At 44.9% G+C, this 17,264-nt stretch overlaps 1 protein-coding gene across 1 annotated transcript in view; it reads right to left on the bottom strand.

Moving 5' to 3' along the window:
• Positions 1–778: 778 nt before the first annotated feature.
• The window catches only part of LOC306917769 (ankyrin repeat domain-containing protein 22-like), a gene marked incomplete at its 5' end in the record, with an annotated part of 23,409 nt that continues 6,923 nt past the window's right edge, over positions 779–17,264 (bottom strand). The window contains 5 exons of the mRNA XM_079530678.1: positions 779–1,686; positions 6,476–6,599; positions 7,563–7,566; positions 7,683–7,728; positions 8,173–8,250. Of these exons, the coding sequence (XP_079386804.1) occupies positions 1,609–1,686; positions 6,476–6,599; positions 7,563–7,566; positions 7,683–7,728; positions 8,173–8,250 (330 nt within the window). The 3' untranslated portion in view covers positions 779–1,608. The remainder of the gene's footprint in view (positions 1,687–6,475; positions 6,600–7,562; positions 7,567–7,682; positions 7,729–8,172; positions 8,251–17,264) is intronic.

Here is a 17,264-nt window from a genome sequence, read left to right as displayed (position 1 = left end):
GGGAGCGATCTGGGAGGAACCAGGAGAAGACATTGATGTTGTTGTGCAGGGAGCGATCTGGGAGGAACCAGGAGAAGACATTGATGTTGTTGTGCAGGGAGCCAAGTTAAGGATTGCACTGATCTTGGTTCTGTACATCAGTGGTTCCCAAACTTGTTCATGTCAAGGACCCCCAAATGTTCCATTTGTACACAGACCCATAGAGGTCCATTTGGTTCCAAACTATCATTTAGCTGGGGACCACCTGGAACTCCCTCAAGGACCCCTGGGGTCCCCGGACCCACTACTGTACATGATGCTGTCGGGTAGAAACCGTGGTTAGTACGAGTCGAGTCACCACCAGCTGAGCTTACGTCAACGAGGAATCTCAGGAACGCAATGTGTTGACACCTGGGCGTGACGTATATTAGCAGCGACATTGCCTTCATATGTAGTTTCAAGGCTTTTGCGGCCACATTAATTCCATTTTCTCCAGAAACTGGCTGTGTCAAATATGAATGGAAATCATTAACGACGCACAGCCACTCCCCTGACAGAAAAGATGACACTGCCATAAGATTAAATATAAAATAGGGCGTCGATTTCTGAAGAAAAAAATAAGATTGAGCTAAAGGTTTCTGCCCGACAGCAATGTTAGATATTACACAGTCCTCCCCTTTCATATTCTTATTTCTGAAAAGTGCTTAACATCTGTATCACTGAAAAACAACTTCATATGTTTGTTTTTAGTGTCTTCCATGTACTGTAATCTTTATCAAAAAAAGAAAGATGTGATGCAACCATTTAGGATGATCGGCTAAAATCATTTTGTACCGTTTGTACTGCTTTGTAACTAATTAATTTAACTTTCAAACACCTGTGTCTGTGTGGATTTATCCCTTTGTTAGTATTTAAATAACCGAGTTTCAGAATTTAGTTTTCATTCTGTTCTTTTATTCACGTCGGGTAGAAGTGCTACTTTTAGACTTAATTCAATCAAATCATACAAAGAAGCATATCTTTCTATAGAATAACCTTCAAAACAACAAACAAATGTACAAAGCATGTAACACACACCAACATAAAAAAGAACATTGAAAAGAAATGTATAAATATTAATATATACACTTTAAAGTGTATTGTTTAAGATGGCCGGAACGTTACTAGTGTTAGAATTAACTGTCCTGTTCTCATTTATTTCTATCAGTCTTTATATAGATACTACAGACCTGTCTGTCTGTTTATATCTGTCTGGCTGCCTGTTATTGCATCTAATGAAAAGGTTATCTTTGAAAGACAAAGAAGAGGTCCCGCACACTGTCAAGACACTTGCCAAAAAAAGAAAAGTGTCTGTCCTGACGAAGGTCTAAGCGACCGAAACGTCGACCTAATAAAGAGCAAAACATTTTTTGTCGAGTGTCTGACAGTGTGCGGGACCTTTTCTTTGTCTTTCAAAGATACCCTTTTCATTATATGCTCTATTGCCCTACACACCTGTCACCAGCCTTTTGACGTGTGCATCAGCCTTTTGCTATAACGTTATTGCATCTCAACATCTGTCTGTCTACCTGTCTGTCATTTATTCCACCTGTATGTGATTGTCAGTCAATCTGTCTGTCTGTCTGTCTGTCAGTTGGTCTTTCTCAGCATGTAGACGATCTTGTGAAACTTCAGCCTGGTGGCGACATCCAGTGCCGTCTCCCCACACTAGAGGTAGAGACAGAGACAGGACAGACATGTCATGTCATCAACTAGAGACAGAGACAGGACAGACATGTCATATCATGTTGCATAAGAACAGTTCTAAACACAGTCTTTCCTAAGCCAACTTCTTTGTTCAAGGAATACACTTCAAAGGACAGTCCATGCCAAGAATGACAATGTAATCTAATTAAAAAAATCGTGGCAGGTGACCACAAGGTGGCACTATTTAGCTATTAATAGGGTTATAGTTTTAAACTGATGATCATACTGAAGAGTGTAGTTGGGTCTCTTGAAAGGCACTTCAAATGCAATTCATGTTAGGGTTCAAAGGTGACACGGAGGCCCTCCAGAACAACTCAAGAAGCACCTCACTCAAACCAAGGTTATTTTACACGGTACTTAATTCATGATACTATGAATTGAAAACACATGAACATGATACTACTCTGAACAGCGACACGTTACAACGCTGGTGAGTAGAAGACTGTAATAAAATATAACTGCTGTTCTTACTGTACAGTAGCCTATTCTGTTGTGTAAGGGGTTAACACTGAAGAGCCAATGAGAACGCTCGATATACAGAACACCAGTGTGTATCATGTCACGTCATTGTCATGCTGGCTACTGAAGTAAACTGAACTACCTCACCCTCTGCCTCGTTATTATTAGACTAGGATAATAACATAACATGGTGTCAGAATAAAGTAGGCATTAAGGAAAGTGTCTGAAAGTCTTCTGCCTCCGAGTGAGAAGTGGAACGCTACCGCAAGTCTGCAAGAGGAACGGACGGAGCGAGTGGCAAGTGTCAACATAGGCTAATGTTGTGGGCTAACTGGGGCTAAGCTAACAGTGCTACAGTCTACAGAGGAGAGCCATAACAAGTCAGTGAGTGAACAGAGGGACGTCGGAACCGAACGAAAACGACGGCCGGGAGGTTTTGACAGAAAAAAGGACATTCAAAAAAAAAAAAAAAAACGTTTTTGAAAAAATAAAAATAAAAACTGAAAGATGCTAAACGGAGATGACCAAGTGGTGGCGCCAGCAGCACATGCAGCTCCAGCTGCAATGCCTCCAGTAAGCAGTGTCCAACTGACTCCTCCAGGCAAGTTTGACTTTAATGATGCAAATGAATGGCCTAAATGGATAAGGCGTTTTGAAAGGTTCAGAATAACATCCAGCCTGGACAAACATTCCCAAGAATATCAAGTAAACACTTTGATGTATACTCTAGGGGATGAAGCGGAAGATATACTGCATGTCCTGCCATTAAGTGAGGATCAGAAAAAGTCTTATGATGACGTCAAGAGAGCTTTTGAGAGACACTGTGTGAGCAAGAAGAATGTTATTTTTGAGCGTGCACGGTTCAACAGGCGCTACCAGGAGCCTGGAGAAAGTGCTGAACCATTTATAACTGCTGTCCATAGCCTAGCTGAGCACTGCATTTAGAGATCTCAGAGAAGAACTCATTAGGGACAGGATTGTCGTTGGTGTCAGAGACGCAAAACTGTCTGAGTCATTACAGATGGACCCTGAACTGACACTACAGAAGACGGTCACAAGGGTGCGCCAGAGTGAAGAAATAAAGAAGCAGCAGCCGTTGCTGCGTGGCAGCGTAAATGACAGACAGTCAGACAACCACAACCTGGATGCTATAGGTGCAAGGCGACAGACACAGAGGGGCCAAAAGGGTCAAAGATACAGCTCACAAGCCAAGCCGGAATATAAAAAGCCGGAATATAAAAGGCCGGAATATAACAGCAGAGACACAGGGTGTGGACGATGCGGACATGCTGTAAAGCACCCCTGGAAGGATTGCCCTGCAAAAGAGGCGGAATGTCGCAAATGCAAGCGCAAAGGACATTATGCCCGCAAATGTCGTTCAGCCGGTGGCATCAATGACATCACAGAGGAGTCTACAGACTATGGAGAAGAGATTGCCTTTCTAGGAGAGGTGATAATTGACATGGACAATGTTGAACATGAGTGGAGAGAAGCTCTGGAACTGAATGGAGAGACAGTGGAATTCAAAATAGACACTGGAGCTGGAGTTACAGCTATTCCGAGCCACCAATACTCCAAGAAGAAGCATGGGGCATTACAGCCGCCAAAAATACCCCTGTATGGTCCGGGCAGGCAGCGCCTGGATGTGCAAGGACACTTCAGAGGAAGACTGGAGATACGAAACAAGACAACAGAACAGGATGTCTACGTGGTGGCCAGACTGATGACACCACTGCTGGGGCTTCCAGCCATTGAGGCTTTGACACTTGTGAAACGAGTGCACACAGTTCAAGTGGGTGAAGACATCTTAAAGACTTACCCCATGGTGTTCAAAGGGCTTGGAAAGTTGAAAGACCCATACAAGATTGAACTGGAACCAGGGGCCACACCCCATGCTCTGTCTGCCCCACGTCGAGTCCCCCTGCCACTGCGGGATAGAGTGAGGTCAGAATTGGAACGCATGGAAGCGATGGGTGTGATATCTAAGGTCACTCAACCCACTCCATGGTGTGCAGGCCTAGTGGTTGTACCCAAAGGAAAATTGAAGGACAAACTGAGGCTGTGTGTGGATTTGACACCCCTAAATCAGTGGGTCAAGCGGGAGAGACATATCCTGCCAGCGGTGGACCACACACTAGCCATGCTCACAGGAGCAAAAGTATTCACCAAATTGGATGCCACATCGGGGTTTTGGCAAATTCCCCTGACTGAAGACAGTGCCCTCCTGACCACTTTCATAACCCCATTCGGCCGCTATTGCTTCAACAGGCTGCCGTTTGGGATCTCCTCAGCTCCAGAACACTTCCAGCGACGTATGACTCAGATGCTGGAGGGCTGCGAGGGAACAGTATGCCACGCCGATGACATATTGGTGTTTGGTCAGGATCAGGCTGAGCATGATGGCAGGCTGCACCAAGTTCTCAAGAGACTGAGAACTGAAGGACTAACGCTAAATAAGGACAAATGTGAGTTCAACAGGAGCAACATAATGTTCCTCGGACATCGCATCACCACGGAGGGAGTCAATCCGGACCCAAGCAAGGTTAAAGCCATTCTGGAAATGCCAGAACCGACCTGTGTTGCCGACATCAGAAGAGTGATGGGCATGGCTAATTACCTGGGCAAGTTCCTCCCTCACCTGTCATCATTCACACAACCTCTGAAAGACCTTCTGTCAGAGAAGACAGAATGGTGTTGGGGAGCACCGCAGCGAGAGGCTTTTCAGAAGCTGAAGACAGAGATCAGCTCAGCCAGAGTCCTTGCTGTCTACTCACCCAGTGCAGAGACGTGCGTGTCAGCCGACGCGTCGTCCTTCGGTCTTGGAGCCGTTATGGTCCAGAAACAGCCAGAGAGCGGCGACTGGAAGCCAATTATGTTCATATCCAGAGGTCTGTCTGATGCAGAGAAACATTATGCTCAGATCGAGAAGGAAGCACTGGCAGTAACCTGGGCATGTGAGCGCCTGCAACCCTACCTGCTTGGCATGAGGTTCACCCTAGAAACGGATCACAAACCTCTGCTGCCGTTACTAAGTACTAAGGCGCTCGACGCGCTTCCTCCTCGAGTCCTGAGATTCCGCCTGAGACTGTTAAAGTTCACCTACGACATCGTACATGTGCCTGGAAAGCAGCTCATTACTGCAGACACGTTGTCACGAGCACCGGTGGAGCACACAGCCACTCAGGCAGAGAAAGAGCTGGAAGAAGATGTCCAGATCTTTGTGGATGCAGTCATACAGTCTCTTCCTGCTACTGAAGCTAGACTGAAGCAGCTTGCAGAAAAGCAGAAGGAGGACAGCATCTGCAGTACACTAATCCGCTACTGTCAAACACAGTGGCCTGACAAAGCCCACCTACCACATGAAATGGGACCCTACTGGAAGGAGAGACAAAATCTGTCCCTGGCTGGAGATCTTCTCCTGAAAGGTCAAAGGATCGTCATCCCCAGCTCATTGAGGACAGAAATGCTCGACATCCTCCATCAGGGCCACCAAGGCATCGTCAAGTGCCGTGCCAGAGCTCGTCAATCGCTCTGGTGGCCAGGGCTTTCAATTGACATTTGCCAGAAAGTTGGAAAATGTCTCTTATGCACCCAACACAGGACAACACAGAGAGAGCCCCTGCTGACGACTCCAGTACCTGAGAGACCATGGCAACGTATAGGGACGGACTTGTTCATCTGGGACAAGAAAACATACCTTGTGGCAATTGACTATTTTTCCCGTTACATTGAAGTTGCCCACCTCAACGTTGCAACAGCCAACACAGTCATAGCAGCTCTAAAGAACGTCTTTGGCAGGCATGGCGTGCCAGAATTTCTGATGTCAGATAACGGCGCGCAGTATGCCTGTGCTCTCTTCAAGAACTTTGCCAGTGAGTATGGCTTCACTCACATAACAAGCAGCCCAAAGTACCCCCAAGCCAATGGAGAAGCGGAGCGAGCTGTAGCCACTGTCAAGGGCTTGTGGAAAGAAGGAGGAGATCAGGCTAAAGCTCTGCTCAGTTATCGAGCCACCCCGCTGGAGAATGGCTATTCTCCATCACAGCTCCTAATGGGGAGACAACTGAGGACCACTCTACCTCAAGTGCCCAAAGCCTTGTTTCCAAAATGGCCCGACATCAAGCTGTTCCGCAGCATGGAGATGCAGGCGAAGAGGAAACAAGAGAGACTCTACAACAACCGTCACAGAGCACACAACCAACCAGAACTGCACCCAGGCCAGAGTGTGTGGATTACTACGGAGAACACCCATGGGACAGTCATACAACCGACAGCAGCCCCAAGGTCTTACCTCGTCAGGACGGAGAATGGACTGTTGAGAAGAACCAGTGCGCACCTGCGTGCAACTCACCAGCCACTCTCTGATGCACACACACACACTCCAGTTGTCACAGACTCTGGTGGTGCTGGCAACACTGCAGGTGACACACGCACCACACCACACTATGTCACGGGCTCAGGGAGACACTCACGTCCACCCAAGAGACTGGACTTATAAATATACGGTGCAGTGTATTAAAGAAAAGAAGAAAAAAAAGAAAAGAGGAATGTAAAAGGAAGAAATGTTGATGTTGTTGATTTGAAATGTTGATGTTGATTTATTGAAAAGAAGAAGTATTTTGTTGAATCTTTATTGCTGAAATAACAAAGGAATGTTTCTTACTTAAAAGGGGGAGATGTTGTGTAAGGGGTTAACACTGAAGAGCCAATGAGAACGCTCGATATACAGAACACCAGTGTGTATCATGTCACGTCATTGTCATGCTGGCTACTGAAGTAAACTGAACTACCTCACCCTCTGCCTCGTTATTATTAGACTAGGATAATAACATAACATATTCTAGACAGTAACAGGATAGGTGGGGGCACCAAGGAAGAGCGGGCACCTCTGTGTTAAATTGGCATTTTTTTCCCCCAAAATGTATATATCAAATATTTGGAAAATGTTTTTAAGTAAGAGTAAAAAATACTTGATCAGAACATGCTTAAACGTTCGACAATTAAGGCCTACGTTTTCAAACTCATTTTGGGGCATACACAAGACGTTGAAGGATAAAATTAGTCTTATCATGATGTACCGACAGTACCGTGCATATTCACATCATGTATACTTTATGTATTTGACTTTTTTCTTTTTTTTACATTTTGGACAAAATAGTGGAGGGCTGTGTTACCTTTCTGCAACAATACACACACATAGTGGAGGGCTGTGTTACCTTTCTGCAACAATACACACATAGTGGAGGGCTGTGTTACCTTTCTGTAACAATACACACACATAGTGGAGGGCTGTGTTACCTTTCTGTAACAATACACACACAGTGGAGGGCTGTGTTACCTTTCTGTAACAATACACACATAGTGGAGGGCTGTGTTACCTTTCTGCAACAATACACATATAGCGGAGGGTTGTGTTACCTTTCTGCAACAATACACACACAGTGGAGGGCTGTGTTACCTTTCTGCAACAATACACACATAGTGGAGGGTTGTGTTACCTTTCTGCAACAATACACACACATAGTGGAGGGCTGTGTTACCTTTCTGCAACAATACACACACAGCACATTTATACATACTGAACATCAGTGGTTCTCAACCCATTTTGACCTGAGATCAGATTCTATAAATGTCTTCTACATCCTGACAGTTTTCTGAAAAAGCTATGTTTCTATGTCAGTCGTTCTTCGATGTTTAAAAAATAGCAGACCTACGAGCTCGTAGCGCGCCACTCGGTGGCGCGCTATGAGCTTGTAGATCTGCTATTTTTCAATAGCTAAAGCATAACATAATGCTAACACCAAAAAGGGGTTCCCGCCCAGAATGGGTTAAAGTGGGGTCCAACCAAATACGTATATCGATTTGGGCGTCCTTGACTTGAAAAGGTTTGAGAACCACTGTATAGTTACCGTAGTAGAATGTTCAGAATAGTGGATGGAGTGATAAATATATGGATATAAATGATGTGGAAGGTTCTGGTAGTCTTACGTAGTCCACAGCGTTGATGTCCACCTCAGAACTCAACACCAGCTTCAGAAGATTCACGTTCTTCCTCTGCTTCTCCTCCTACGCACGCACGCACGCACACACACACACACACACATGTGCATTATAATCTGTTACTTATTATAATCTGTTTTGTTATAATCTCATTATAATGTGTTCTATAAGTTTTATCCCACAATTTTGTAACCCATTTTTCACCCCTGTGTCAATTATCTAATGTGATCCTGGGCTCTACACACCCTCCGCCAGCCTAGTCCCCATATATGGGGGACATGGGGAGAGCAACGGACTTGAACTCATGCTTCCTTCATGCCTGAGTGTCCAAGCTGCTCCTTTACACCTGACAGGGGGGAGTTTCCCTGGTTGGACGTAGCGCGTGGAAGGAACACGTTATTCCAACCAGTTCCTTTCCCCTCCATCAGGCGCCCCGGTTGGCCAGGGGGAGGCAGTTTAGAGACCAGGATTACTGCATGTTTTTTGTGAGGGTACCTACCCTAGGGGACATGGGGAGAACATGCAAACTCCACACAGAAAGGCCCTTTCGCCAACCCCGCCTCGGGTATGGGCACTGATGACGCGGAGGAGGAAACACGCCGCAAGCACCCACAGCGTCCCGAGCGGGAATCGAACCCAGGACCTTCTAGCTGTGAGGCGACAGCACTACCAACTGTGCCACCGTTCCCCCCGTTATAATGCGTTCTAAAATCTTTTTTATATATTGTCTTCTATTCTAATCTGTTTTTGAGGGCCCCTCCAATGCATGGCTTTTGAAGATATGATGGCAGCCAAGTCCATGGGATTTGTTCAGAGCACTTATGACGTAAATCGTTTGCCAACCCAGTCTATGGACTTTGAGGATAACATTGCAATGTTTGTTTAGAGCCCTTTACAGAGCCCTTTAGAGCCAGCGCGACTTTAACCCATTTTGCTATTGAAAAATACAAGCTCATATATATAGCGCCACCGAGTGGCGTGCTATTTTTTTTAAATCGTGAAAGTTTAAATTTTGAGGTCAGGCCTAAATGGGTTAATGTTTGTTTAGGGTACTAAATGGGTTAATGTTTGTTTAGGGTACTAAATGGGTTAATGTTTGTTTAGGGTACTAAATGGGTTGATGTTTGTTTAGGGTACTAAATGGGTTGATGTTTGTTTAGGGTACTAAATGGGTTGATGTTTGTTTAGGGTACTAAATGGGTTAATGTTTGTTTAGGGTACTAAATGGGTTAATGTTTGTTTAGGGTACTAAATTGGTTAATGTTTGTTTAGGGTACTAAATGGGTTAATGTTTGTTTAGGGTACTAAATGGGTTAATGTTTGTTTAGGGTACTAAATGGGTTAATGTTTGTTTAGGGTACTAAATGGGTTAATGTTTGTTTAGGGTACTAAATGGGTTAATGTTTGTTTAGGGTACTAAATGGGCTAATGTTTGTTTAGGGTTCTAAATGGGTTAATGTTTGTTTAGGGTACTAAATGGGTTAATGTTTGTTTAGGGTACTAAATGGGTTAATGTTTGTTTAGGGTACTAAATGGGTTAATGTTTGTTTAGGGTACTAAATGGGTTAATGTTTGTTTAGGGTACTAAATGGGCTAATGTTTGTTTAGGGTACTAAATGGGTAATGTTTGTTTAGGGTACTAAATGGGTTAATGTTTGTTTAGGGTACTAAATGGGTTAATGTTTGTTTAGGGTACTAAATGACGACGTAAGACACCATGTGGCCGATATAAATACAGTGGGCCCCTCACTTCACACAAGTGTGATTTTTATCCTCCGTTCTTCTATCCCAGGGGTGGGCCACATGCTGCCCCCACCGTCACAGAATACAGATATATTGATTTCAGCTGTTACAATTCCAAACCCGCTTTAATTACTTCATGACTACTATTAATAAATGACTAGTACAAGGGGCATTCCACTCATTTTCAACATTTTACTATGTCATTAATATACCTTAGAGCTGTTGTGTGGAAATAATAAGAAAGTCCCCCCATTCTGTGTTTCCTAGAACTGTAATTATGAAAAAAATCATTAACATGGTGAAACACATCTTGATGACATCATCAAGATGTGTTTCACCATGTTAATGATCTTTTTCAGACCTCTAGTTCTAGGAAACACAGAATGGGGGGACTTTTTATTATTTCCACACAACAGCTCTAAGGTATATTAATGACATAGTAAAATGTTGAAAATGAGTGGAATGCCCCTTTAATGACTAGTGTTAAAATGTTATTGTCTTTTTGTGTCCAACGTAGTTATGTTAACAGTTCATAAAGTTAACATAACTATAACTAAATGCATTTGAAATTCAAGGTTACTTTTCAGGATTCCAATTAAAAAATAGCAAAACATTATTCAGGTTTTCAATTAAAATATAGCAAAAATAGCTGATCAAAACGTGTCGCATTGCAACGCGTTTTGAGCTTGTAGATCGGCTATTTTTGCTACGACAGTAATATGCACTGTGGCCCTCTGGGGTGAGTGTGGAAATATAGTGGCCCTCTGGAGTGAGTGTGGAAATATAGTGGCCCTCTGGAGTGAGTGTGGAAATATAGTGGGCCTCTGGGGTGAGTGTGGAAATATAGTGGCCCTCTGGGGTGAGTGTGGAAATATAGTGGCCCTCTGGAGTGAGTGTGGAAATATAGTGGCCCTCTGGGGTGAGTGTGGAAATATAGTGGGCCTCTGGAGTGAGTGTGGAAATATAGTGGCCCTCTGGGGTGCGTGTGGAAATATAGTGGCCCTCTGGGGTGAGTGTGGAAATATAGTGGCCCTCTGGGGTGAGTGTGGAAATATAGTGGCCCTCTGGGGTGAGTGTGGAAATATAGTGGCCCTCTGGAGTGAGTGTGGAAATATAGTGGCCCTCTGGAGTGAGTGTGGAAATATAGTGGCCCTCTGGAGTGACATAAATGAAGGGATATAAACAGACAATATAGAGCTGAACTGAAATGCACGTTATAGTGCCTGTGTTGGACTGTGGGGGGTGGTGTTGCGTTTCCCTCTCTCCCTTTACAGACAACGAGAAGGTAGTGGCGCACCGTTATTGGATGGCATGGGTATAAGAGGGGCAGAGTCGGCAGCGCGAGCCAGAGTGACACACCGCTGAGTGAGTTGAGACGAGACGCCGTGGCAGACACCACGCTGAGTGCCACCACGCCACCTCCGACTACACGCCGAGCTCCTGACAGATCTGATCGGCTGCCGCCTTTGTTTGTGATACGCCAGCCTGCCCGGCATAAAAAGGGACGTGACCCGAGATCTCAGCATTTCGTGAGTGTGGCTCTATATTTAATCTCGCTCACCGTCACTGACGAGTGCTATCCTCCTTCCCAGCTTCCCTGACCTGACGCCGTGGGACGCCGCCGTGGAACGCCGCCGTCGCCCGCAAAGCAGAGCTGACCGATCGCCATCGCAGATTGTACTGCTACATGCCAGCTGACCTGGCCTAAAAGGGACGGTCAATCCATGCCCTCAGCATTGTGTGAGTGAAGCCACGTTGTTTTCAACCTACCGTCGCTTATAGACACTTTGTTTCCTCCTCTTCAGCTTCGATCCACGGCCGTGGACCAGCAGACAACATTCAACGCGGCTCCATACTACCGCTAGGCTCGTTGCCAGGCAACCGACGCTACTACGGGCTTTCTCCCCGTCCGGGGTCCCAATTGGACAAAGGACAGTGACGTCACACAGGAGGACGGACAATCTGGGCTCTGGGGCTGTGAGTTGGGGATTCAGGATTCAGGGTCACTCTGTTAGTAGGATTGTCACATCCCCAGAAGTGTTGCCTTTATAATAATTATGGTTACTAGATGTACATGATTGCTACAGTTCTATAGTGGTCACGTTGACCAAGTGCTACTGCTACAATTATCTGATTGTTATATTTATACTATTTATATAACTGCCACCTTTATAAGGTACCACACTTATCAATTGCTACAGTTATATATTGTTATACGTTTTTTACATTACCTGTTTGACATTTTAGAATATAATAAAGGTTGTTACTTTTCTAACGACTCGCCTGCTGATTGTGGTGTCTCAGGGGTACGATATCATTGAGCCCTTGTTGGGTGACATTTACTATAGTAAAAACGTAAAATAGAGTTGTGAAGATTATAGCTCTGCTATATAGGCCTAGTAGCTACATTTCCATAGCAGATTATTGCCCAACAACACATCACAAAAAAGATACATTTGTAGGCGCACGCGCACACACACACACACACACACACACACACACACACTGGGCCACACACACACACACTGGGCCACACACACACACACACACACACACACACACACACACACACACGTGTGTGTGTGTGTGTGTCTGTCACATGTCTGCCACATGTCCACTGTGTCGCCATGTCTTGACTCCGCCTTGATTTGCCTTTGCAATGCAAATTGCCCCGTGTAGGCAGATTAACATAAAACCTTGGTGTACTCAACATGTCCGGGTTCACAATGGGGCTCTATGGCCTGGCAAGTAGACTATTTCCTAATAATGGTGTCTCAACCAGTCAATCCCGTACAGTGTATGGGGCGTACACTTTCCGTACAACTGTGGAAGTTCTTCACATATACGACTTTCGAGTAAATTACAACATCATACATCGCCAGGTCATTTTCACTTTTCATTTTCACTGTTTCTCAACTTGTGGTCTAACTTAAACCCTCTATTCTATAATACAAGCGGCCGAAATGAGTTTTCTTCGACGGGTGGCTGGCATCTCCCTTAGAGATAGGGTGAGAAGTTCAGTCACACGAGAGAGACTCGGAGTAGAACCGCTGCTCCTTCGCCTGGAAAGGAGTCAGCTGAGGTGGTTTGGGCATCTGGTCGGGCGCCTCCCTAAGGGAGGTCCTCGACACACGTCCCACTGGGAGGAGACCCCGGGGCAAACCAAGGCGCAGTTGGAGGAAATACATCGACTCACTGGCCTTGGAACGTCTCGGAATCCCCCAGGAGGAAGTCACTAATGTTGCTCTGGAGAGGGAAGTCTGGAGCACCTCGCCAAAAATAGCTGATCTACAAGCTCACATCACTTTGTGAGTCGTGACGCATTGTGAGCTTGTAGATCTGCTATTTCTGGTAAATGTTTCTCCAAAGAGGAAGATGCTGGTGTCCAAGGGTGGTTATTTTCAATCTGTCATAATGGAAACTATACTATATTCTCAAGTTTTCCTCGTGAGTGACATACTGTATTCAAGGGTAAAGATTTACATATTTACGTACAATAATATATGCCATAAATGTAAGGTTCTATTGTATTGTAACAATGTAGGCTACAGTAATTCAGGGATACCTTGAAAGAGTACAGTGATACAGACTACAGAAATGTGTGGGAATTCAGGAAATAAGCGGCATCATGACAACTAATCTGTGGAGGAAAAAGGGTGTAAAAAACATTTGACTATACTCAAAAAACACACCCGTGTGAACTGAGTGGTGCAAGGTCTTATATAGCCTGATCAGCTGTGGTCTGACGTAATGTCAGTGACCATGGTAACCATGCTCACCTGTGCACGGACACGTACACAGGTACACAAACATACAGACAAAGCTGGTTGTTGGAGTGGTTTGCACCACTCAATAAAAGTCCACACCAAAACTAAAGGAAAACCACAGATATCTTTGGGATCTCTTTCAGAGCGATTTGATTCGATCGACATTCGACAGTAACACTGACGGCCAATCAAAATCATTTGACATGTTTAGAGAACGTTCTTGTTGATCAGTGTGAATGATCACATTATTATCATAATTTTTGAGCAGTGCCATTAACTGCGTATTGGTTGGAAGAGGGGAATTATATAGAAGATTATAGATTTTCGGTTGATCCAAGATTTGGGTACGTCACAAGGTGGCGGTATTGCACCAAAAACTGGTTGCCATGGTTGCCATCTGCCGTAAAACAAAAAGAAGAAGCTGCTGCTATTGCGCATGCTTGAACCACGTTGTCGTCACGTGCATGCGTGTGTTGTTTTTCATGGCGGCGAGGAACAAATCAGCGTGGTGAAAAATGTCTTACAAACGAGGTAAAATGCGTCCAACGGAGTCTCTAAGGCTGAGGCTGTCGATAAATGAGCACCTGACGTCGGTGGGAGAGGAGATATTGTGTGTTTTGGATAAACAGCAGAGTGATGTTGGTCAGCTGAAGCTTGTCGGAGTGTTCGTGTTGGAGCGCCTCAGCACTGCTGCAGGATTCATGTTCAGCCTCTTCCAGAGAGAGATGGAGACACTGGAAACTCTGCTGGGGAGACAAGACAAACTTCTGGACGTCCTTTTACAGCCACAAGTCATATTATACAAACCAGGTATGTTAAGCTCCCACGACCCCCTTTTTCCCTCACTGTATATGTTTCTTTTCCCTCATAGAGAAAAATATTCTCTATGAGGCAGTTCTCTGGGCAATATCGGTAGAGGGCGCAGCGGAGTAACTAAAAGTATTTTTTTCCCGGTGGAAACAAAATCCCCTTTTGGCCAAAAAGTACAGTTTATACGTGTGGTGGGGGGCTCAGAGTGCGTCCACTAAGGAAAGTAGGCTTTCTATTGACACAACCTGTCTTTGTATTGGTGAGTAGGTCAAACGTTCGTGAGATTTCCACTAAAGAGGAGAGGCTGGTCCCATAGCCTTATACTGCAGGGCAGAATCGTAGAAGCAGTAGAAGGCTATGGACCAGAGCTAGTGGACCCTCTTGTAAACAAGTGTAATGATTGGGGTCGTCCACTCACAGTTAACAGCCTATGTATTGAGTTTGTGCTTGAAATGTACTGTAATTCTGCAAATTGTTAATAAATATTTCAATCAATCAATCAAAAGCTGACAATCAACAAATATAGGAGAATAAATGTGAGTGGGTGACAAATTATATTATCACACGAAAAGATTAAATGTCCTACCTAGGTTCCATCCTGGAGAGAAATCTTTACGGTGATAAAATGGCCACCAACGTAATAAAAAAAAAATCACACCCGTGTGAACTGAGTGGTGCAAGGTCTTATATAGTCTGATCAGCTATGTCAGTGACGTCACATACTAACCATAGCAACCATGCTCACCCGTACAGGCACAAACACACACGGGTACTAACAAAGCCAGTTGTTGGAGTGGTTTGCACCACTCAAAAAGTCAACCAAAGAATCCTATACAGGATCTCCTCACTGGTCGACAAAAACACCTTGAAGACCCTAACGGGAGCCCTCGTACAAGGTTTCTTCGACTATGCATGCACCTCTTGGTACCACAGCACCTCAAAAGGCCCTTAAAAGAAGGCTCCAGGCCTGGGCCATGGCTCAGTGGTCCAGGCACCTTGGCTGGTAATCCAGTCTGGCAGTGTGCCGCGGGTTCGACTCCCGATCCCGACGGTCTTTACTGCATGTCTTCCCCCCATCTCTCTCCCCATTTCCTGTCAGCCTACTGTCTGTCCCTCCATAAAAAATATAAAATAAAGGCGAAAGCCACAAAAAAAAACATAAAAAAAACAAGGCTCCAGACTTCCCAAAACGAACTGGCCAGGCTACTATTTGGCCTCACCCCCCCAACCCACCGAACCCCTGCCCACTTTGACAGGCTGGAATGGCTTAGGGTTGATGACAGAGTACAGCATCTTGCAATGGGTCTGGTCCACAAGATTCGATACACCACCAAGATACCCATATACCTGTCTAAATACTTGCATACATACAAATACAATTAGAAACTGGCCCCCGTAAAACCTGAATCCCCCACCCACCCCTTTTCCCCCTCACTATGTTTTTTTTACCTCCTCTATGATGATTTCCTGTTTTTGGCTATATAGAGTATATTTGTACGTCTCTAATTATGATGAATTGAACATGGTGGGCCCTATTGTAAACAAGTGTAATACTTTATGGTGTCGTCCACAGTTAACAGTTTTGTATTGAGATGTGCTTGAAATGTACTGTAATTCTCCAATGATCTGTTAATAAATGCATCAATCAATCAAAGAATAAAATGTCATACATTTAGAAAAGCACTTTGAGTTGTTGTGCTAGCTCTTCTCTCCTCCTTGTGTCTGTGTGTAATGTGTAAAGAGGGTTCCCCTGAACATGAGCTCATGTTCAGGGCCCAGGAGTGGAGCTCCAGTCTGCTCCAGGAGGAACCACAACATGAGGAGAGGAGGTCCAGTCTGGTCCAGGAGGAACCACAGCCCTCACAACATGAGGAGAGGAGGTCCAGTCTGGTCCAGGAGGAACCACAACCCTCACAACATGAGGAGAGGAGGTCCAGTCTGGTCCAGGAGGAACCACAGCTCTCACAACATGAGGAGAGGAGGTCCAGTCTGGTCCAGGAGGAACCACAGCCCTCACAACATGAGGAGAGGAGGTCCAGTCTGGTCCAGGAGGAACCACAACCCTCACAACATGAGGAGAGGAGGTCCAGTCTGGTCCAGGAGGAACCACAACCTCCACACATTGAAGAGGACAACATGGAAGAGGAGGCTGATGTGTCAACATTGACATTACTACGTGGGAGGACAAGGTGCCACTCTCTCCCAGGTAAAATAAAATAAATAAAAATAAGCATCACACTAATTAACCCATTCTGGACGGGAACCCCTTTTGGTGTTTTAAGCATTCGGTTATACTTTAGCTATTGAAAAATAGCTAAAGTAGTCTTTGTATTCTTTCAGAGCAGACATTTTTAACTCCAATCTTTGCTTCTGGGGGCTCCCTGCCATATTTTCAGATGGGGGTCGGTGGCCAATAACATCATTTTTGGGGTCCTTGACATAAAATAGTTTGAGCAACACTGATATACTGTAGAAACATAGGTTTTTGATGAGACGAGTAACAGTCTCAAAATTTTAAATAATTCTTCTAAATCCTCCAGTTTTCTGAAATAAATATTTTCATGATCTTTCAAAAATAGCAGACCTACAAGCTCCTTGTAGACCTACAAGCTTGTAGATCTGCTATTTTTCAATAGCTAAAGCATAACATAATGCTAACACCAAAAGGGGTTCCCGCCCAGAATGGGTTAAGAGGACGAATGTTTGTGCTATCTGGTGATGCGTGAACATACACGTGCTCGGGTGGGTGCCAGAATGTAG

Source organism: Electrona antarctica, assembly GCF_951216825.1.
Source record: "Electrona antarctica genome assembly, contig: scaffold_325, whole genome shotgun sequence".
Lineage (NCBI taxonomy): Eukaryota > Metazoa > Chordata > Actinopteri > Myctophiformes > Myctophidae > Electrona > Electrona antarctica.
This window is presented reverse-complemented; position numbering and strand designations above follow the sequence as displayed.